The 23,124-nt window shown below is 37.2% G+C and overlaps 2 protein-coding genes across 2 annotated transcripts; both read left to right on the top strand.

Moving 5' to 3' along the window:
* Positions 1 to 7,387: 7,387 nt before the first annotated feature.
* LOC114362569 (piggyBac transposable element-derived protein 4-like) lies at positions 7,388 to 10,865 on the top strand. Its single transcript, XM_028318023.1, has 6 exons — positions 7,388 to 7,499; positions 7,764 to 7,862; positions 7,944 to 8,012; positions 8,109 to 8,195; positions 8,634 to 8,770; positions 8,859 to 10,865. The coding sequence occupies exons 1-6, from the start codon at positions 7,408 to 7,410 to the stop codon at positions 10,676 to 10,678; spliced, it is 2,304 nt and encodes a 767-aa protein (XP_028173824.1). The 5' UTR covers positions 7,388 to 7,407; the 3' UTR covers positions 10,679 to 10,865.
* A 4,764-nt stretch (positions 10,866 to 15,629) lies between these two features.
* On the top strand, positions 15,630 to 22,112 carry LOC114362568 (uncharacterized). The gene is made up of 2 exons (XM_028318022.1): positions 15,630 to 15,861; positions 21,501 to 22,112. The coding sequence occupies exons 1-2, from the start codon at positions 15,630 to 15,632 to the stop codon at positions 22,022 to 22,024; spliced, it is 756 nt and encodes a 251-aa protein (XP_028173823.1). The 3' UTR covers positions 22,025 to 22,112.
* The last annotated feature ends 1,012 nt before the right edge of the window (positions 22,113 to 23,124 follow it).

Below are 23,124 nucleotides of genomic sequence, written 5' to 3' on the forward strand. Positions count from 1 at the left end.
AATTAGCAAATAGTTAATAAACAAAAGACATGCATTGTACGTCGGTACGATTTCCTACCTACCAAATGCTTGGCAGTCATAATATGATTCGGTATTCCAGTACAAGAGCAGCCGAGCTCTCGGCTTGCCCAAGCAATGTTAATTACTGGTTTGCGCTCGCCGATCCCGATCAAACATAGCTAGCTACGATTACGAATATGTGAAAGTCCGGCCAATGATCAAACAAATTTCTTTAGCCGCAACTGGTTCAAATGTTTCATTGTACAAATGGTAAATAGAAGAAAAAGGCATGAGTTTTGTTGCGACGGTTTATCTCAGCACTTGCCAAATGTTGGTCTTCAAGCGCTGGTAAAGCAAAAAGATTATGAGAGATATGCAAAGGCTCCATGCGAATCAAAACTTGAAACTTTTCTTTATCGTCTTTTGTTTTTTCTTAAAATGTTTGTCAATTTGTAAGTATTTAATAGTGTATCTATACAAATTAAATAAGTTTTTGACTTTGGTAAGTATGATTTGTAACTGAGGAGTTTTTAAGTACTTTTCTGCTTTGACAGTTTTTACGAGTAGGTACGTCTTGTTAATGTTCTTACGTTTTATAATGCGACCTTATGAAATTCCATTAGCTATAAGATATTACTTTTCCTAACTGCGCCATAATTTTAATGCGTATGACATGTTTGCCGTTATATTTTGTTCAAGTACACAATTTATGATATGTGCTTCGGTTATTTATTTAGGATTTGCATAAATTACAGATGTGAGTGGGAATAAAATTAATTTTGGCAGCGGAATAATGTGGGAGCATTATGTTTATGGATACAATCTCTTTAGCTACTTATGCAGGTTTTATTGAAAAAGTAGGCACTTAATAATTTTGTGATAAAATATTATTTCAAAGAATCGATTACAGAATACAGGAAAAATAAATTAAAAGATCTAAAAAATAAAATAAATACTAATCAAGGATACCTACATACTTAACTACATTTTTTTATAAGAAAATGTAGGTACCTATTAGAACAAAAAGGTGCCAAATTGTTTATTGTGTCGTTTTCTGTACAACTCACCCTGAAAGAGCTTGTTCAGACTTTCTTATAACGATTGTTGTGTACTCCCAGTGTGTGCAGTTAATGAGCGTGGACGAAGCGGAAAAGGTGTATTATGAGTTGCTAAGTGTACAGACGACAGCACATTAGACTATACATTTTCGTTGCAAAATAGCACTCTATTACAATTTACATAAGATACCACTCATGTTTGCCTTGATGTGCCGTCGTCCGTACTCAGCTTGCTTGAGTTTGTCGCAGCCGGGGGCGACACGACGTTAGCTTATATGAACGTCAATTTGTTGGGCAAATTGAAATGGCAAGACATTTTTCTGTAAAGTTGATAAAAGTGTTCTACCTTCATGTGGGCTTTAACGTTAGTGGCAGTCTTATACCACAATCGGTCTCATTAGAGAAAATTTGGTTGAGAAACTTGCGCATACATACGTACACATAGAATATGTGTATATTGGGTAGTGTTAGTGTCGTTACGTTTTCTGGTCTATCTAAACTTGCTTCTATATAGACTTCAAACCTTTTTCATGAAGACTACAAAGGCGTTCACGCACGAAGTTTTGTCTGCACCATTCCCATTATTACATTTCCACTCGCTCCACGTCCAGAGAACAAGCTTTGGACCTAAAAAAGAAACGTGAATGATTTCGACCGGATAGCCGGTGAAAATTCCAATTCAGAAACCGATGGAGTTAAACCGGCTGAAGTTTTAAATACTTCCTGCCAAGAAATTCAATCTGTGTAGGAAATTGTAGGTTCATTTCTGTAAAGTGTGGGCTATTTCATTACGAGAAGCTGGTAATATTTAATGGATAGTAGTGCTGGGGCATTTGGAACTAGTTTGAGTGGCAAAAACTAGTACAAGATTGAGTAGGTATTGAAAATATTGCCTTGGTTAGAAAATTATAAAAGTTAAAATAAATGTCCACTTGCCTTATCCAAATTACAAACTACATTAGCATAGGTCTTAGGTATCAGGGGGTTACAGTTAATAGTACCAGCGCTTAACCGTAACTTAACCAAATGGATCTCTCCCACCTGTTATGCTGACCTCGAGAACCGTATTGAATCGGCCCATAGGCCCACCTATTGTTACATAAGGCGGCTTCATTTATTAGCGGCCGGTCCAGAAGGGCAACTCCGAGATGGGGTTTCCTTGTTTCGGGTCCACCTGTCACCGTCGCTCATGCTGGAATCTCGCTTTGCGTGAGAGGGATGGAAACATTCGAAACTTCAGATGTTTTTCGGAGTAGCCTCGCAGGCTGGCCGCTCAAACTCCGTGGCAAGAGCACAGTTAATCACAATGATAAATGTTGTTTCCTACCCGCTGCCTTGGCTCTGTAGGTACCTTTTCACCAAACGGCTGCTAAGAAATAACATGGTTTGGGTGGCTTATAAATATTCTGTGCCTATCAACGAAGTGCGTAGTCGATGGCGATTGTGAGAGAAATTAAGGGAGCTGAAATGTCGCTTACAATGCTGCTTCCTAGCATATTACTAAACGATCGCGTCCTTAATTATTTAAGTTACAGCAGAGAATATAGATACTAAGGCTGAGTTGCACCATTTCACTTTAACTTTGACAAACGTCAAAAAGCTGTCAAATTCCATACCAAAAGCACCGGTCATTGTTATGATACGGTTAAAGTAAGTTAATGTTCGTTTGAGGAAAAATATAGGATGTTTTCAAAATGTTTCCCAGAAGGTATCTTACAGAAATAAGAGTTGACGTTTCTGACAGTTTGATATGGGACGGTTGTCTAATGATAAAAAAGTCGTTCTATTTATAACTTGTAACTAAACTTCTCCTGTTTTGTTTTATTTATATGAGGGCACATGACATAGATTCTGTTTATACACGTAAAAGGACGAAAATGACTCGTGAAGTCGGAATGTAAAGGAACGAGTTCTTGATAAAGTTTCAAGAGGCGTGTAAGTAAGAAATTTAATTTTGCTTAGTTCAGGGCTATCAAAATGAAAAGCATCACTCTTTCAGAGTGACGTGACACTTGTTGAGTTGGGTAGCTTCGGCTTATCAGACGAAGGCAGGTGTGCTCTTTTATAAGTCCGACTAAGGGAAAAGTTGTAGCGATTCATTGTGATACAGCTGCGAACAAATGAAAGCCTCGTTTCAGAAACTTATATTACTTTTGTGTTTATAAAAATCTTGAGTAGAAGCACATTCTTGGTAATTCAAGTGTTCTTAGAGAGCTGTGCGAGGAGATAGCACGTCTTCAGAATAATAAAGGGAATTATTTCAAGTTGAATGTAATTTTTAAACGTTATTAACGTTCATCTGCTGATGTCTTTGCATTTCTTGCTGATATTAATTTGAAATTTGAGCATTTCGTTCGTTCGTTCGTTTCAGCCAAATGACGTCCACTGTTGGACAAAGGCTTCCCCTAAGGTTTTCCATAATGAACGGTCCTGCGCCTTAATTAAAAACATTTGAGTATTTATTAAAAACATAACATTTTCTTTCCAACCGACTTCGAAAAAGGAGGATGATGTTCTATGTAAGGGATTGTAACGTAATGTTCTTCAGTAAAAATTGGTACTTCTAGTACCAATCATCTCTATAGCAAAGTGATTCTTGCGATGAGAGCTTTTTTATCATAAAATCTTTTTCACAGGACCGCCAAATATTTTTAAACTGGTTTTGATTTATTTTTCATCAATCATCATAAAACTTTAAGGCTCTATTTTGTAAGCTTCTGCCTTATCCTAATGCCCGGCTGATGCTCGCCACAACTCCTATATGAGCGAATCACGTAGCATTACTTTCCAATCACATTTTCTTTTATACTCGCCATTCCAGGGCGGGAGGTGAAATTATGATCAGCCCGGGAACCTCAGGCGCTATTGCAGCTTAGTAGTTAAGTAGTTTCGCAACACAAGCTTTATTCTACACGGGAATTTATCTTTAGGACTTACCTGTTTATAAATAAGATCCATTTTCCTCATCAAACTATTTCTTTTTTGATAAAAAGTTGTAAAAAAATAAGATGGGTAGGGATACTTTCATTAAAACAAACAATGTTGCTGTCCACAAACCAAATTAATGATTGACCCAGAAACGTACCCTAATGGACTGCCACTGTTTAGGTAAAAGTAAATACAATCCTTTGAGCGACATCAAAGCGAACATAATAATTACTTCACAAAAAGAAATAACGATAACGAAGAGAGATAAAATTCGGCAGCGGACATTTATCTATTGAAAGAAACGACCTGAGTCGCCTCAACGAGCTGACGCCCGGAATAGGAGTGAAATTAAGAAACTGAATAGAATTTCACGAGCCCGCAATTGTTATTATAGGCCCCATTCTCGCCGAGCATCGTGTTCGGTTTTGGCGAATTCTATTACACCAACCTTATTGTTTTTGCGACCCTTTTACTAGCTCGTAGAGTGCTATGAAAACATAATAAAAATAAACTACTAAGCCATGTTACTTTATTACTGTCTACATTATTATAGTTCTAGCTTATTATAAATGGAGTTATTATAAATAAAATTTAGTGTGTAGCATGTAAGTCAACACAGAATCCGAATTTATTAAAGTCGTTGTGTACAAAGTAGCGCAACGGAGGTAACGAAAGATTTCGCATTTTGTGAGCAAAGTTATGTGCATTACGAATGTGATTTGGCTCATATTGGAGCTCAACATTTTTGGTCGGTATTTATTATTATACATGACAGAATAATATTACAGCTAAGCATGACATAACGGTATAATAATAGGATGTTGAGAAATTATATCCAACCATCTGACTGAATACAATAATAAATTAAAGTTACAAATATCACACCACACTAATTACCAATCCTGAACTGAGTAGTGTTTGTATAGTTGCTATGAATGAAACATACTAAAATAGATAAATAAGAGTATGAGTTTATTTTCTATATCTCCGGGTATACACGGTTTCATAATACTTACATTAAAGGCTCCCTAGGGCTTTGAATCCTAAGCCACAGATGACGACGACAATTTCAATATTTGCCACAAATATATCTGTCGGTTCGTCAGGGATTCGAACCTCAGATATTGTGGGCGAAATAGGGTATCGTGCAATGAGAATGAGACTTGTGTTCGAACACTTTTAATAATCGTCAAACAGAGTTCAAAATCAGCACTTAGTATTACAATCTAGACTTCGTCGAGCGATAAAATAGGCACTAGGTGAAACGTGGGACAGTTTCGTGACGATGTCTTCTCTTGTCGGCGTCCGGAGCGAAAGTGAGTTCGATCCGTCCCGCCGTGACCGTTACGACTCTGTCGAAGCGCGCCAAAGCGGTGTTGCGCCGATTCGCCGCTAGGTGGCGCACTTGCGTTTCACTTTAGTGTCCGTACTCATGTCCGTCTGCGACATATCTATTTTCTATGTACTGTCTCTTACTTCTCTCGGATAAATGTATTATTATCGGATGAGTCAAATACTGATTTATCCGCTCCGACTTTCAATGCACTATTAATTTAATTATAAAAAACTCAAAACAAAATCGAAACAGCATAGGTTTAGAGTTGAAAATATTAAATGAGGTCGTGTATATTTTTCGTAATTCCTCCGGGATATGTCGGGTTAAGCCCCCGACTCGTTAGAATGGGTGTAATGGGAGAAGTAGGTCAAACGTGTGATTTTATTAACGCCACAGTTTAACTTTCCACTAATCGTTGACAGGTAATTACGTGCGCCGACAGCTTTAATTTTTGCCAAGATATGCGGTGGGAGCATATTTTTATTTTTAGCATTGTTTGTATAAATACGACGTCCCGAAATACTAACAAGCATTATTATTATAGATTATCACGCGGCAGGTGCGAGAGTTTATGAGTGATAGAGATTACGTTTTGTTAATGTTTCGGTATTTCAGTTGGTCTATTGTTGTTTAGAGGGTCCGGTAACAGATATCAATTGAAATAGTCGTTTCATTTGCGTTTATACTCTAAATTATTGGCAAAAGTGGAGCTTAAGACGGTTGTTAAAAGCAATTCATAACCACTTTTAAGCTACATAATATCCAGTTCCGTATAACGACTGGCGTAGACTAATTTTGTAACATTAATCATAGCTGTTTCTACAGCAATGCTTTTAACTTACAAACAGGCTAGGTTTATTATTTATTATTATTAATTTTCGGTTCTCGCCTGCCCGGCCGCGCTGATTCATCGCTACGCGCTCGGCGAACGAAGCAAGCTGCACAACGACGAGTTACTCTTCAACAAACTTCACTCGGCATCAATCACCAATATCAAATATGCCGAAATCTTGCTCTGCGTGTGGAAACGTTATCCAAAATCTGGAATGCATGGAATGTGTAAAATGCAAAAGGCTTTACGACCTGCTCTGCCTTAATCTAACTAAAGAATCCTGGAAAAAAAATACACAAAAACAGAGAGACAGATGGATATGCCCTACTTGCACTAGTTCACAGCCCAAGGGAGACAACACACACACCCCGGTCCGCAACATAGTTGCTAACATCCCCGGAGAGCACGCAGATGGCAGAGATAATGTCAACACACTTTCAAGAGGCTCAAAAAGCGGAAAATCCACAAACCAGGGTTTGGACAGCCCTGTAAATTTAAGTGAAATCTTACTTGAAATCAAGAGGCTCAGAGAAGAAGTAAGTGGGATTCAGGCCCTACGGAGAGAGATCGGCGACTTAAGTGCCCAAGTTCTGTCCATCTCCACTACATTGAACGAGACTCTGTTCGACTACAAAAGAAAGTTGGATGACGCCAATCGCGAGATATCAAGTCTTAAATGTTTAGCGCTACAGNTTTATTATTGATTAGGACTAATGTATACCATTATTTATAATTATGGAGTCGGTGTTGGAAGGTTTGAAGATTTTATAGTTTCCTTGAGCTGTCACTTGACAGCCTGGCACACTTTTACGATGGTGGATCAAAGTATTTTGGTTTGACTATAGAGCGTGAGAACACGCACACAGTCATAATTATTTTAGTGTGAATAAAACTAGCATCGAAATTACCTAAACTTGACATGCCACGCTAGACGTAAACGCTCTTAAGCCGTTGTTCGGCTTTTTTAATATTATTATGACTTTAAATTAAATTGACTTTGTATTTTTTTGTATTTACGTCGACTTTTTATTTTTATTAACATTAATAATGAATTTTAAAAAAATATTTTAACTGTCATTGGTATTTTTATTTCAATGTACTGGAACTTTCATGATGAGGCACACATACTTGTTTTTTTTTTAGTTTTTGTCTGCATCCATAAATTTTTTTTCATGCCAATTTCTTTTTACTTACATTTTGTGTTTTTGAGTTTGCTTTGCTCATTTGTTTTTTTTGCATGTTATTATAGTGAAATGAGAGGAGGTCGCACGCGTGGTGGCGAAAACGCACGAGGCGCACGAGGTGGTGGTAGTGGTGACACAGGACGGCCATCAGTCTTGGAACCGTAATTATCGCCTTTTACTTTGTTTTGTGTGTGTGGTGCACAATAAAGTGTTTTTATTATTGTCTTGATTCACTTAAATGGTCTTAATTAAAATAATTTACAATGTAATGATTAATTTATTATTATTCCAAGCCAAGTGAATGATTTTACTTAAGTCATTGTTATTATTATTTTAGAATAATTTTAATTTATCGGCATTTTTGTTTAATATTGTCATACTCATATAGATAACAAATAGTTGATGCGAATGTTATTTTTTTTTAGGATGAGCAGCCTGGACGTCAGCGAAGTGCCGCAAGGCAGTGGCCAGGAGCGGCCGCTCCACGCTCCCAAGAGACCAAGAATTTTGCGCTCGGCAACAGTGTATGTATTTAAATGAAACCCTTTTTTTATGATTATGTGTTCATTTTAGTATTGACTTAACGTATTTAATTTATGTTTTAGTACCAACATTCGAGAGCATACGGGAGCGTTGAGCACTGCTGACGATGCTGGGCCGCCGTCGGTTCCAATGTAAGTTATTAAATATTATTATTACATACTTTTAAAACTTTGAATATAGGACAACATAAGGTTTATTTTCTGTTCTTATACAATATTCATTTTCAGTGACATTCCAACTGATGTGCCATCATCACTGCCACCACCAGACCCCGCACCCGGACTGGAAGAGCTGGAGGCGTCGTCACCGGCACTGTAAGTATAGTTTTTTTTTAAAACCACACTTATTTTTTTTATTACAATTAACCTAGAAATTAGCACGGCACTAAAGAAATATATTCAAAACTGCCACGCGGTCTCGTGCTAGATGGGCGTCTTAAAGGCCACCTTCTATCAACAGGAGCGCGTGGTAAGTAACTTGCTTCTGAATGTATGTAACTTCCTACTTTTTTATATTTTTTTATATTTTTAAACCGGCAGACAGTGGTGACTGAGTTTGTTGCGGCGCTTCTTCTCAGCACTTGCCAAATGTTTGTCTCGAAGCGCTGGGCAAAAAAAGAATGAGACATGTATAGGCTCCTTAAGAGCATTTGACGATTTGCAAGAACTAATTTAATTAGTCTAAACAAATAAAGATAATTTTGATTTTGATATTTGTCTGTGGTAATAAAATCTATAATTTCTTTAATACAGATATTTGGAATGCGGTGGTAGCGGCGTGTCCACTCCACGTGCTGCGGGGAGTGGGCCGTTGACGCCACGAGGCGATACGAGGCGTAGTTTGTTGGAACGTCCGAACGACCACGAAATAATGGAACATCTGTTCTATGGTAAGTTAATTATACAGTTTTCACCAAATCTAACAGCTCGCCACCTTCCATCTGAGTATAGCTAATTTCGTTGTTTTAATTTTATTAGGAAGTGAGGAAGATTCTTCGGAGGAGGAAGAGGACGGGGACGCTCTGCCGATGCCAATTCCGCGCACGGTACGAGCGTTCCTCGAGGATGAGTTCCGTGGGGAAGAGGGGGCCGCACCAGCGGCCCTTGATTTTTCATGGCCTCCTACGCACTTCACCCCCTCCGTCGAGCCGCCTTCACCCACAGTTCAGATGTTGCCAGCGGTCCCGGTCTTGCAGCCAGCGGTCCCGGAGCCCGCAGTTCCGGAGCCAGAGGTGCCGTCGGCGTCGTTCAATTTGGATAAGTTTGACTTCCAGTGGAGAGCTTTCACTCAACCTCAAATCGCACCTGAGTTGAGGAGGGAAACGTTCTCCGAAATTAATTGTGGACCCACTACTCCGTATGCCACCCCATATGACGCTTTTGTAGCCATTTGGGATCAGCAAATTATGGAGCACATTGTTGTAGAGACAAACCTGTACGCCCAACAGCTAGCGGCGATTATGATTCAGTCAAACACTATGTGTCCTAGCAGTAGGATAACAAAGTGGGTGGACACGACTGTCGACGAACTGTACGTGTATTTCGCCATAACTCTAGTAATGGGGATTGTGGTGAAATCGCGTATTGAGGAGTACTGGAATTGTTCTCGTGACATTTTCTGTACTCCTGAGTTCCCGACAGCGATGAGTTGTGATCGCTTCTTGTTGTTGAGTAGGTGTCTCCACTTCCAAGACAACGCGTTTTGCAATCCTGGTGAGCTAACGAGAGCTCAAGCTAAATTGTTTAAAATTCAGCCTATCGTTGACCATTTAAATATTAAATTCTCCCATTTGTATACATTGGATCGAAATGTGGTACTTGATGAGAGTCTGACGATGTGGAAGGGGTGGTTGGCCATCAACCAATTTATTGAAAATAAAGCAGCAGCAGTCGGAATCAAGAGTTTTGAGCTGTGTGAGTCAAAGACCGGATACTTGTGGCGTTTTGAGGTCTGTTCGGGTCACGAAGAAGCCTTAAATGCTCAAGCGTCCCCAGTCTCTGGGATCATACCCTCAATAGTCTTGAGGCTACTGAAGGGTCTCGAGCACAGAGGCCATACGGTATGGATGGATAATTATTATAATTCTCCTGCACTATCCCGGGAGTTAAAGTGCCGTGGGTTCGACTGCGTGGGGACGCTACGCACGAACCGCCCGTTCGTTCCCACGGAACTGATGCACCTTTCAAAGGGCAACAGGGCTGTCGGTCAGGTGTGTGGCTGTACCTCAGGGGACGTTGATCTCATTGTATGGCGAGATAAGAACAGTGTGGCTCTTACCTCGACATACCATGGGTTAGCTACCGTGAAGTGTGGCGCCACCCTGAAACCGACCGTCATCGCAGATTATAATCTGTGTATGGGGGGCGTTGATCGTAAAGATAAAATGCTGGCGATGTATCCCCTTGAAAGGAAGCGTACTTCCGTGTGGTACAAGAAATTGTTCCGGCGGTTGCTGAATGTGAGCACATTAAATGCCTACATACTATACAAATCCCAGCAATCAACTACTCACCGAAGTTTTCGCAAGACTTTGGTGAAGGAGTTGTTGTCACGGCACTCTCCACAACCCAGGCCTACGCCCACTATTACTCACCATACTGAAACAGTCAGAAACACACAAGGCTTCAAGCACTACCTGAAGCAGTACACTGCGTTGGAGACCTCCAGCCACCGGCGGAACTGCGCGGAGTGTGGCAAGCGCGTCACATCGTACTGCAACGGGTGCGAAAAAGCGCTTTGCGTTTTTTCATGCTTTGAGCCTTACCACACAAAACTGTTCAGAAACACTACACAGTAACACTTTTTTTTTTACAGACATGGTATTTGTGTGCGTATGTTTAGCAACCATCGTAACAGCTTTTTGTTGTAGGTATAATAATTGTCCATATATCGTAGCTGCTTTGTTTTTGATGGCTACATTTTGATCCCTATATTTATTTATTTATGTATAGTATTTATTTATGTATGTAATGTATATTTTACCTTATTTACTTATTATCTTATATTTATTATATAAATAGGAGAATATCGCGTTTTTTTCTTTTTTGTTTTAAGGATTGCAGATCGCGTTGTCTTTTTTTTTTTTGTACCCGACTTCAATATTATGTACGTTTTTTGTATGTATGTACCTACACCGATTGGTGTATGTACTGATTTTTTTGTACACGGGTCAAGATTGGTGATCAGATTTGATTTCTTTTTGTTCGATGGTCCTACCTTGGTTCCTTACAAATTTACAAATTTTATTTACATTGAAAATTATTAATAACTTGAAAAAATCGAACTGCCTAATGCGGCCTTATTATTATTGCGTGCCTTATTTACTTTTACCATTCGTTTACATTTGTTTACTTGGAGATCTAAGATGTAATTTTCAAGATACCTTGTATTACCCTGTGCACATGTTTATTAAAAAATTGAATTGTTTTTTTGGTCTTTAGTGCACTTTTTTTTTGTTTTTAGTGCACATTTGTTTTTCTTTTTTTTTTTTGAAGTCGGTACAAACTGGAAGTCAAACCCTCTTAAGTTAATTGTGTTGCGTATAGATTTTTTTTTTTTGTTTAAGCATTGCTTTTTTGGTGCAATCTCTAAGGAGAATATTTTATTTTGTTTGTTTGAGCATTGATTTTTTGGTACAATATCTAAGGAGAATATTTTATTTTGTTTGTATGAACATTGATTTTCTGGTACAATATCTAAGGAGAATATTTTATTTTGTTTGTCAAGTATAAAGTGTTAACTGTAATTGTTATAAAATCATAATTATCTATGAATATTGTAAAAATTATTATTTATAGTTTGTTCTAGAAGACTACAGCATTTCTTTATTTTTTTAATTTTGTTTAAGATGTTGAATAAACAACATTAAAAACTTAGGTAAAAGCTGATAACAATTTAAAAGAAGAATTTTTTTATGTTTTAATTATTACATTATATTTCTTGTCTGTGATGTTACTATTTCTTTCAATAAATAAAATACATAATAAATTAATGGATTTGTTTTTATTAACCTACTATACATATAACTTGAAAAAATAAAAAAATAAAAAGCCCGGAGAGGTCATGGGTTCGATTCCCGCCTTAGGCAGTTTTTATTTTATTTTATTTTTTATTATTTTTTATGTGATAGGAGGCAAATGAGCAGACGGATCACCTGAATCTGAAGTTTCAGAAGCGACTAGTCGCTAAGAAGTTTTAATATCTACTTTTGCAAATATGCAAAAATGTGCGAATTTTCATGTCAGAAATCGCATTCAAAATATTTTCCCTCTCCGCTCCGCTCCTCTCGGCTCCGCCTTGGTTAAAGTAGATATTTTTAAATGATCGATTCAGATAAATTAATATTGTCTCATGAAAACAAAATCCAATACTAATAATTAATCTTTCAAAATGTTCCAACAATACAGGGTGGAAACGTTAAGTGATCTCACTCGATTATTTCTAAACTATACAACATATCGAAAAACTGGTTACTGATCCTGAAAGTGCTTCACGAGCTCTTTCAAACGGCATCAGTAATAGTTTACAGAATTAACTGGATCTATCCGAAAATTCAATGTTTCCAGCCTCCATACTAAATGTATGCCAGCCACACAATATTAGAGTGTTAAATGTTTTTAAAAAGTAATAAACACTCAAAATGAACTCGTTATGCATTTTTATTTAAAATTATTCATGGAAAACATTGGTTTCAGGCTTTGTTTGCTAAAATATTATCAAGACATGAGTGCCATGACTGTGGCAGTACTAAATGTATGGAAGCTGGAAACATTGAATTTTCGGATAGATATAGTTTATTTTGTAACCTATTATTGGTACCGTTGGATAGAACTCCTAAAGCACTTTCAGGATCAGTAACCATTTTTTGGATATCTCGTATAGTTTAGAAATAATCGAGTGAGATCACTTATCGTTTCCACCCTGTATACTTCTAACATCCCTTTTTAATAAAATAAAATTTCCAGAGACATTAATAATGTGTGTGTGAAAAATAGTCGGAAGCCGTCGGGAGGCGTCATCCATACTATCTTGACTCATTTTGGCCATTTTTGTTTTTTGTCTGTTTTTGGTTTTTGTTAGCATATCTCATGAATTTTCTTAGAAACCTTGCAAGATGCTATGTTCAGATTAAACATAGGTAAATCTATGTACCTAGTTTTGAAAATGTAACTTTTGTTTTTAGATTATCAGTTCTAAACATGCAGAAATCCATGTCTTGTAACTTAGCTTGTAACTACCGGTTTGTAAGCAAAAAAACATACCCTTTTTTGTTTATCTCTCATTCAAACTCCATACATTTGTTTGTCGACTGAGCTCGACAGCTCAGTTTTGATGGTTCTCAGGGTACTGAGTTTTTCTATGAAAGTTTCAAACATGTTTTGTTGAATAAAGTATGAAGAGGGTTGGTTTTTTGTATCAAATCTGTTAAAATGTGTGTTGGGGTCTTTGGTGCAGTATATCAGCTTTATTATAACATTTCTGTTGGAAAAACTAAAGAATTAGGTCAAGAAACTAATACAGAGTATTCGGTAAAAATATCATGGCTTAATTCCTGATAGAACCGAAGATACTAATTGAGTTTTTATAAACAAAGGTTTTTACGTAAAAATACCCCTGTCTGTGGCGTGGAGCAAATGCTCCACACAGACATGGCGTCCGCATAGGGTTGCCAGGGGTTACCTACACCATATCGAATTACAAATGATCGAAAATCAAAATAGCGAACACGTTTCATCGAACGATCAGAATATCGAACGATCAAAATATCGAATGCTCAAAATATCGAACGTTCAGAATATCGAATTTACAAATGATCGAACGATCAAAATATCGAATGATTAAAATATCGAAAGTCGATCTTACGTTGCATAGTAGGTATAATAGAAATATGGAGGTAAGGGTTCCTTGTTGACTATGGTACCCAAAAGTGGAAAATAAAAGAAATGTGTTTAAGAATTATGTTTTATTTACATTAATCGTATGACATTTAATTAAAACCTCTATATTGATTTTTCGATAATAAACGACAATTAATGACACTAATTGCATGTGACATGACCGGCTTTTAGGGTAAAATGTCCGGCCAAATGAAGCACAGAGTCCGGCTTTTGTGTTTTAGGACCTGCCAACCCTGTAGATCCGCAAGATGAGAGGTCAGGTTGTCGATAAAATAAAATACTCAAGATTAAAAAACAAAATTTTCGGGCATTATTTTTTTACGGATTTGTGTTCAGTATCAGTAATATAGTTACCTCTGTAAATATGGCAAGAATGCAAAGTAACACCTCGACAAAATTACAGCTCCCTAGTGCCAATAGTTTCCACATATCGAAACTATAAGGGTTCCTTGTCAGGACTACGGAACCCTAAAAAGGTCGTTTGTACTTGGCCCAGAACCGTAAACGGTTAACAAAATGAAAAACTCCATAAACATAAAAATGACGTCACCGCGTGTGCTGCCATCTGCTGCGGGCGACCGCAAGCGACCGAGACGGAGTGACCTCGGATGCTTGACGCACAGTGAAGATTAGGGCGTTCGCACATTAGATGTGATTATATCCTGCCTGTGTCATTGTCAATACACAATTTTATTAATTTTACCGAGTATTAGCAATAGAAAAATATAATATTATTACACCGAATGAGTTACTTATTTCTGATTTTGTGTCACTTATCACGATTATAAATTAATTAATATGCTAAAAAAATATGTTATTTACTTATTCAAAAGGTTAGTTCTTCTGAGTAAATTAATTTTAGTTTTAGCTTTATTGTATCTGTTTTACGTTACATAACAATAAAAACGAATATCAACTTGGAGCACGTATTGTGGAAACTAGCATAGTTCTTGCTTAACAATAGTAAGTATACTTACACTTAGTTATGAAAATTATCCAACACATCGAGTACTTACCTTATATTTGGCAAAGCTTTTAGTACCATTTAAAAAAACTAAAGAACGAAAAAAAATTTCATACCACAGATAATATACAGTGTGAGTCACGTTAAAGTGTACATATGAATTAAGGTAAAACTAGACCTATTTTTTTCGACAAAAAAGAGGTCAAAAAATTTTGAGATTTTTTTTAAATTTCTTACAATTACTTCATGCAAAGAAAAATTAAAAAAGAAATTTTAAACTAAGAGGTATATCCTGATAAAATTAAAGCAATAATAATGCTAAATAACAGGCAATACTAAAAAAATACATAAAATACCCAGAAAATGCCAACAAATAATAAAAAAATATACTTTTTGAAAAAAATCTACTTAAAAATTCGTATTTTTTTGGTTATTTCATAAATTTCTCCAAAAAATGCCCCTATAACAGGTGGTTTTTATTACTTTTTGAAATTCTTTATCGTATCACTTTTGTAAAACCAAAAATCGCATGACTCTATACCTATCACAACGTTTGCAATGATCGTTTGAACAAAATATTTTTTTATTATTTGTTGGCATTTTCTGGGTATTTTATGTATTTTTTTAGTATCGCCTGTTATTTAGCATTATTACTGTTTTTTATTTTATCAGGATATACCTCTTAGTTTAAAAGTTATTACGTGTTCTTTACGAGAAGTAAATGGAAGAAAAAAAAATTCTATAATTTTTTTTATAAATCTCAAAAATTTTTGACCTCTTTTTTGTCGATAAAAATAGGTCTAGTTTTACATATTTTCATATGTGCACTTTATCGTGACTCACACTGTATACTAGTGTACGAAGGCCCTTATCTACAAATCCGACCCATGCGCGACAGAAGGGAGGGGCCGACCGGTCGCGCGACGCTCAGTCCCGTCGCGCGCGGCAAGATGGCGGCGTCCGACCCGTTCCAAACGTTCTCTCACAACGAGGACAAAGAACTAATAGAGCTCGTGAAGAAAAACCAAATGCTGTACAACACGGAGCTGGTGGATTACAAAGACGGAGCGCTGAAGGACCATGTGTGGGGAGAAATCGCTGCTGCAATGAAAAAATCGAGTAAGTCACTTGACAATCTTGACATTGACATAACGCACTCAAAGATAAAGATCAAACGTGACTAGGGTTGCCAGGTCCAAAAACACAAAAGCCGGACTCGGTGCTTAATTTACCTGTGCCTCTACCATGAGTTGCCATCGAAAACTTGTATTCGTATACTACAGTCGATAGAGTTTAAACGTGGATCGATGAAGTTTGCATTAAAATCATACCATGAGTTCAATTACCGTATACTTTACTCGCTAGCGATAATTCTATGGTTTTGTGATGTCATGTTGGTGAGCATGTTAACGTATCCAACTTCACACTCTATGAATGGATGAATGAAAGAACGAATGCCGCTCCTTTCTAACTATATAGAAAAGATAGAGTAGGAAATAACAGAAATGTCAAAAATAACACTGCAAAATTTAAATGTCCTAGAACAGTGCTTAAAGCTGAATTAACATGATGATTTTAAATTTGTATTGTTTATTTCTTGTCATTGCGACTTTGACGCAGCTGTTGTCATGACAACAGATAACAAAACATGTTTTGTTGAAGGATTATTGATGAATAATTTTCCACAAAAAATTGGATTTTAACCACGATAGGAAAATGAGAACCTGCGCCTATCCGTTTAAACCGATTGTAGAATTTATGGAAAGGTAAGTTAAGTAAAAATAAACATACTATGTAGTGAAGGAATTTCGAAATTAAACAAATAATTTTGAGCTGGTTTTTTTGGAGAAATACAACCTTTCCAGCATACCTTCCACGTGCCTAGCTAAAATTCAGTAATATGAGTCCTAGATTTATATTTTCTAGATACAATAAAGTTGTTTTTTATAGATAAGTATGGTGATCTGAGTATGCCCACTGAAGGACCCCAAAAAAGAGCCAACAATAGTCAACGGTGGGTGGAACTAACGGACAGGCGAACGTGAAATGCTGATGCCACCGGCGACACCAAAACTACCTACTGAGAAATTGAGAAAAGTGTATATAAATACCTACTACTATATTCATTTTGATTGTTTTTATCTTATTTCGTCATTTTTATTTGTAATGTTTATTTGTTAAGGTGTGGAGTGACTTTAAACAGCAAGAAGAAGGCAACTCGCATACACAGAGCTGCCAAGGGAACACTGGACTGGTGGCGGTCCAGGTTCTTCCCTGAAGCCAAAGGAGTTATATATTGTGCTTTACTTGTGAATATTTTGTAAATAATTATGACGCTGTGTTACCAGTAAAGAAATAAATTCATCAAACAGGTGTTGAACTGCATCTTTTATTTTACAACAAAACTATTTTTAGTAATTATTATTGCTATACGATGAACTTGTAAAAAGTGGCATGAACCTATTAGTTTTGTTATAATCATTTTTATAAAGTAATACGTGCAGTAATTTGTTTTCGAGCTGGCTTTTATCCAGGTGCCCCTATTCAGTTAAAGAACTTCAGTTTTCAATTTATTTTATAATAATTTCATGGTTTTGTATTGAATGAAATGGATCCTTGAAATAGTCTCATATTTTGAATAGCACTGCTTTTCAATTTCGATTGAAACGCTCATGAGTCGTATTCAATCGTTTGACCGAATATCATTTTGCTACTCAGTGATAGGCCGATTTTCATAAAGTCATTGTTCAAGTAATTGCTTTTGTAATATGCTAATTATTAATTAGCCTACTTGAAAAATTGGTATAAATTCTCGCCTAAGTAAGCTATAATCAGAAGACTTATATTTGGAGTTGGCAATGAAAAATATGATTAAAACGATGCACTTTATAACATTACGGATAGTAAATGATTCTACAACATATTAATATTAGTCCGAGAGGGGACCGTAAGATACCCTACGTCACTTGATACTAAGATAAGCTCCATGGCACACGTTCATAAAAGTTGTGATAAGCTTGGAACAAATAATAATTATAACATTTAACATAAGCCTCTTCAATGATCACCAAACAGAAAATCATCACCTTTTTATATCCTTTTGACGAGACGGTTTTTAATCAAGAATTCCATATTTTGTCCTTGTTTGGCATTTATTGCTACTGTTTAATTATTATGTATTAAGCGCAAATATATTTTTATGAAATTACGCATTGTACATTTCGTTTATTTGGTATTACCATGAATAATATTCATTACTCATTACTGCCTTCTCGCGGTTACCGTTTATTTACCATTATTGGATGATGTTGCAATTTTCACTAGTAATTGATTTCGACATTAACATTTTCGGTAGTAAGTAATACCGAGTGCGCTCCCCCGCATCATTATGGGCCAGTTCCCATGAGTGCATACAAATAACTGATGTAATAAAGCCGTTTACACACGTTACAAATTCATTATGGATCAGAAAGGGCTCAGAAATGTTTCGGTTATTACAAAAAAAAATTAAACAATTTGGGTCAAAAGAACATAATAAAAACAAGGCTTTATGTGTTCTCCTATCGATGGGCTTGAATTCAACGTCTCGTTCTTATCAGGTTAACTTTTGTGTAGCCAAGATCACCGATATGACTGTAAAATCCAACCAGTAAAAGCTGAGTTAATCCCGGGGGACGTTAACCTGTCATTGGACCCTTATCGCCCAGTTTCTTTGTTGTAGCTTTAACTATGTCAATAAGGCCCTCGTCATTCCTCTCCGGGATGCCAACGAGTTCGATCTCATTACTGATCGCATTTTGCTCTTGTATCTCAAGATCTCTCTGGGACTGTAGCGCTAAACATTTAAGACTTGATATCTCGCGATTGGCGTCATCCAACTTTCTTTTGTAGTCGAATAGAGTCTCGTTCAATGTAGTGGAGATGGACAGAACTTGGGCACTTAAGTCGCCGATCTCTCTCCGTAGGGCCGGAATCCCACTTACTTCTTCTCTGAGCCTCTTGATTTCAAGTAAGATTTCACTTAAATTTACAGGGCTGTCCAAACCCTGGTTTGTGGATTTTACGCTTTTTGAGCCTCTTGAAAGTGTGTTGACATTATCTCTGCCATCTGCGTGCTCTCCGGGGATGTTAGCCACTATGTTGCGGACCGGGGTGTGTGTGTTGTCTCCCTTGGGCTGTGAACTAGTGCAAGTAGGGCATATCCATCTGTCTCTCTGTTTTTGTGTATTTTTTTTCCAGGATTCTTTAGTTAGATTAAGGCAGAGCAGGTCGTATAGCCTTTTGCATTTTACACATTCCATGCATTCCAGATTTTGGATGACATTTCCACACGCAGAGCAAGATTTCGGCATATTTGATATTGGTGATTGATGCGGAGTGAAGATTGTTGAAGAGTAACTCGTCGTTGTGCAGCTTGCTTCGTTCGCCGAGCGCGTAGCGATGAATCAGCGCGGCCGGGCAGGCGAGAACCGAGCGTAGCGCAGGTTCGCGTCAAGGACGAGTCGGTGCGTCACCCGGTCGTCTGTTTACTTTCACTTTTGTCCGTTTTAAAATTTTAAAACATAAACGCTTATAATTTCGGAATCCGTTGCTTGATTATCACACGGTTTTCACAGTTGATTAGGATTTTGAATTAGCTTTACGATGGTATATTATTTAACGCGGGGCAACCACTATTAACAACCGAATTTCAATATAAAAGGCGCCGCGGTGTCAGACGTGTCTAAGGCGAACCGGAGCTCGCGCCCCACCGAACTAAACGAGTCGGACCTCTGCTATGTAACACGTGTTGGACCTAGGCCAGTCTCAAGATCAAACACCGATCGGCAAAACAAACCACGCCCTATCCTAGTCAAATTAGTGCGCCGCCTCAAGAAACACGAAATCATAACAACCTGTAAAGCACAACGGAAACTCACTACAGAGGGAATTACGGCTGGCCCAGCAACAGCAGTCTATATTAACGAGCGCCTTACACGGAGAAACCGGCAGTTATTTCGGGAAGCCAGACTTCGTGCTAAGCAACACAACTTTAAATACTGCTGGACTCGACATGGCTCCGTGTTCGTCCGACAGGCCGACAACAAGCCTGCAATACGGATTGGCCGTCTTGAAGAACTTGAAGCCAAAATTGGCCCCACAAATGCGACCGGCGAGTCGTGTTTATAGTGACTCAAACCCCAGTGAACTCCGGTACTTAAAATCTGTATTTGCATGGCAAACTGTTATCTTGTATTTAACTTCACAACACTACACTACACATAACTTAACACCACAAAACTCAACACACAACCACATAGTATACTCAAACTTAGATCAGCATTACTACTCTCTGTTACACTTCAGGCAGTTGACAGTTAAGCATATCATGTTTCTTTTCAGGACGTCTAGTGCGGACTTCCCCTTACGTAAATTTAAGTATAAATTAAATGGAAGCTCTAACGGATATAGATAATATTTTACAAACTAAATGTCTCGCACTTGACAGTCCTGAGAATTGTTTACCTTATTTAACTACAAACTTAAACCTGAAGGTCCTTACTTTGAATATTAGAAGTATCCAACATAATTTTGACGAATTTCTAGTGACTCTAAATAGACTTACTGTAGATCTTNTGGACATTTTACCCTAAAAGCCGGACATACCTTCTTTGCCATGTCACGGCATTAGTATCATAGCTTATAACATACCATACCATAGCTCATGAGTGAGTGTTATCAACTATCATCTTCGAATCTTCGAAGCCCAACATCCTGATACGCGCATGTGTTCGATATTATTCTGTGACTCGACACATAAAAAGCCTAACAAAATCCCAACTTGGCGTACAAGAGAATATTTAGCCGGACAAGTCCGTTGAAAGCCAAGCATACGTGACAGTGTAGTTGTAGTTCCGAAATCGCCTATAGTCCCACGATTCTGAAACGCCAAGTGGCAAAAATTAAAACCCTCCGGTAATCTAACAATATCTTAAGGTTGTCCAACGTCACTATTTTGTCTACTCAATTATACTACTTTCTTCAATTGCAATACAACCAAAATCTTAATTTACAGGTAATTTAAAATTAATTAGGTTTTTTGGTCATTTTTAGTGTATGTTTTTGTTAGGTAAAAAATGCATACCAAAAAAACTGCACTTTTGTATTTGAAAAATTTTATTCACCTGTATATTGCGTGTATCAGCAAATTGTCGCTCCGATAGAGCGAAAAAGCGCTGCTGGGTGAATGAGCACACTGGGTATTGCGCAACAGGTCCCATGTTTGATTCGCGGTCGAGTCAATTGGGATTAACAAACGTTTAGATCTATGCTGTGCCTTATAACATTCCTTTGATTGTAATTTTCAATTGAGTATATTTAATTTTAAACAACGATAAAAATGAACATAAAAAAACAGCCCAAACAACGATAAAAAATTATTATGCTTTTGCCATGTCTCAATCTGAACAAAACACTACACTACTCAAGTAATAACGCCCGTATTCACAAACGATTGCATAAATGAAGCAGAAAATCGAACGCACAGCGATGAATAGAGCTGTGATTGGTTCGTGTGTCACCCTGTGCGTCCACGCGCACTGTGAGACCTCATAGTAATGTTTGTAAATACGGGCGTAAGTACTAGTAAACGCTTGCATTTTACATTCATATCAATATCTTTACATTCTTTCGTTTATTTTTTTATAATACATTCTAAAAAATAGCTACTCCTTTCGCTTGGGGTTTTTTTACTAACCATAATTAAATTATTGTTAAAGGTACCGACTGCAAAAAACGTTGGAAGTACTTAAGAGACTCCTACAACAGATGCAAAAGGACCAACAAAAAAAGAACTGGTTCCGCCTCCTTCAAGACCACAAAATGGTGCTTCTTCAACGTCCTAAGGTTCCTTGATGCTCATTCAGAACAAGAAAGCGAAGTAAAAATCAAAACTGATAATAGCAATGATGAAGACAGCCAGCCCTATGACGAAACGAACTTCGAATTCTGTCCAGTCGATGACGGCGACGCTAAAGCAGAAAAATATGAAAAGGCTTACATTATAGATACAGATGTAGAAGTTGGTATAATAGAAAGAAAAAAAAGGAATTGTGAACAAGATTCTAGCTACCAAAATACGGAGGTTCCAGCTAAAACGAAAAAGAGGGACGACGAAATTGATTCGTTTTGTACCTACATAGGCGCCATTTTGAAGAAAATTAATCCAGCTTTGCGTGTGGAAGCTAAAAGTAAGATTTTCAATCTGATGTCGGAGTATGAAATGAAAGATATGAATCTCTGATTAGATTAAGAGTTTTGAGACTAAATTACTTGAACTTAATTTTAATGTTTAGTTAAGTTTTGATCTCTGTCGCCATAAGAATAATAAATAATAATAAAAATGCATAAATATATTGTTTTATTCTCTCTTTGGAGCAAATTACTTTCCTTATTTTTACATGATATTTATTTTAAGTTTTTTTTAATGAGACTCATAACCGCTCCACGAAGAGTGTTTTATTTTGGTCATCTTGAAAACAATAAAATCTTTTTGCAAACTGGAAACAAAGTACGCAATCAAAAAAAAGAGTAATATAAATTGTTTGTCCACTATTAATACCAGCTTCCAGCTGCTGTGCTAAATAAAATACACGATTTTAAAATGACATTCAAAAAAATAATTAAGTAGTTAGGTAGGTACTATAGTCCTTTCGCCGAGCACGTAGAATTTCGTCCAATATAATTACGCGCGAGCGATAAGGATGGGTAGTTTGGGGTCATTGGACGAAATTCCACGTGCTCGGCGACCGGGCTTAGAAGTGACTTACAAAAGTGGTGTTGGGCATGAGGGTCTTGGAGGTCTGGTTAGCAGCGAACATGAGGCTGATGCCGCCCCACACGTCGTGGTACACGTACTCATCGCCTGTGGACAAACAAAATCATTAGATTCTGTGAGAATAATTATAGGGAAGTCGATCAGGCCTTTGTCCAGCAGTGGACTTAATTTGGCTGCAACGAACGAACGATAGTTACATTTCGAATTATTCGGGTTAATTTTGTTGCGGGATCCATTCTCCAGGACTAGTACTAACTTTACTTATGGTTTCATTGGTGACCAAACTGTAGATTCTGGGTATAACATACAGGGTGGAATGGGGGTTTAGAGTGGTGGGATTAGACCTGTATTAATACTTCTAATTTTACTGATTCCATGTGATAGTTGCTGGGATACTTTGATTTTGGATTTGTCCAAAGATGTAAATAGTTTTCGTAGAGGAGGATGATCGATTTTAATGAAAAACTTTATTTTAGAGTTACCTAGAGAGTAAGATTCAAAATAAATCTAAATAATAGCTAGTAGAATTCAAGTTCCACAAGTAGGTAGGTACGCTTTTTATTACG

This window comes from Ostrinia furnacalis, unplaced genomic scaffold (genome assembly GCF_004193835.3).
Source record: "Ostrinia furnacalis isolate ACB-3 unplaced genomic scaffold, ASM419383v2 OfSCF6622, whole genome shotgun sequence".
Lineage (NCBI taxonomy): Eukaryota > Metazoa > Arthropoda > Insecta > Lepidoptera > Crambidae > Ostrinia > Ostrinia furnacalis.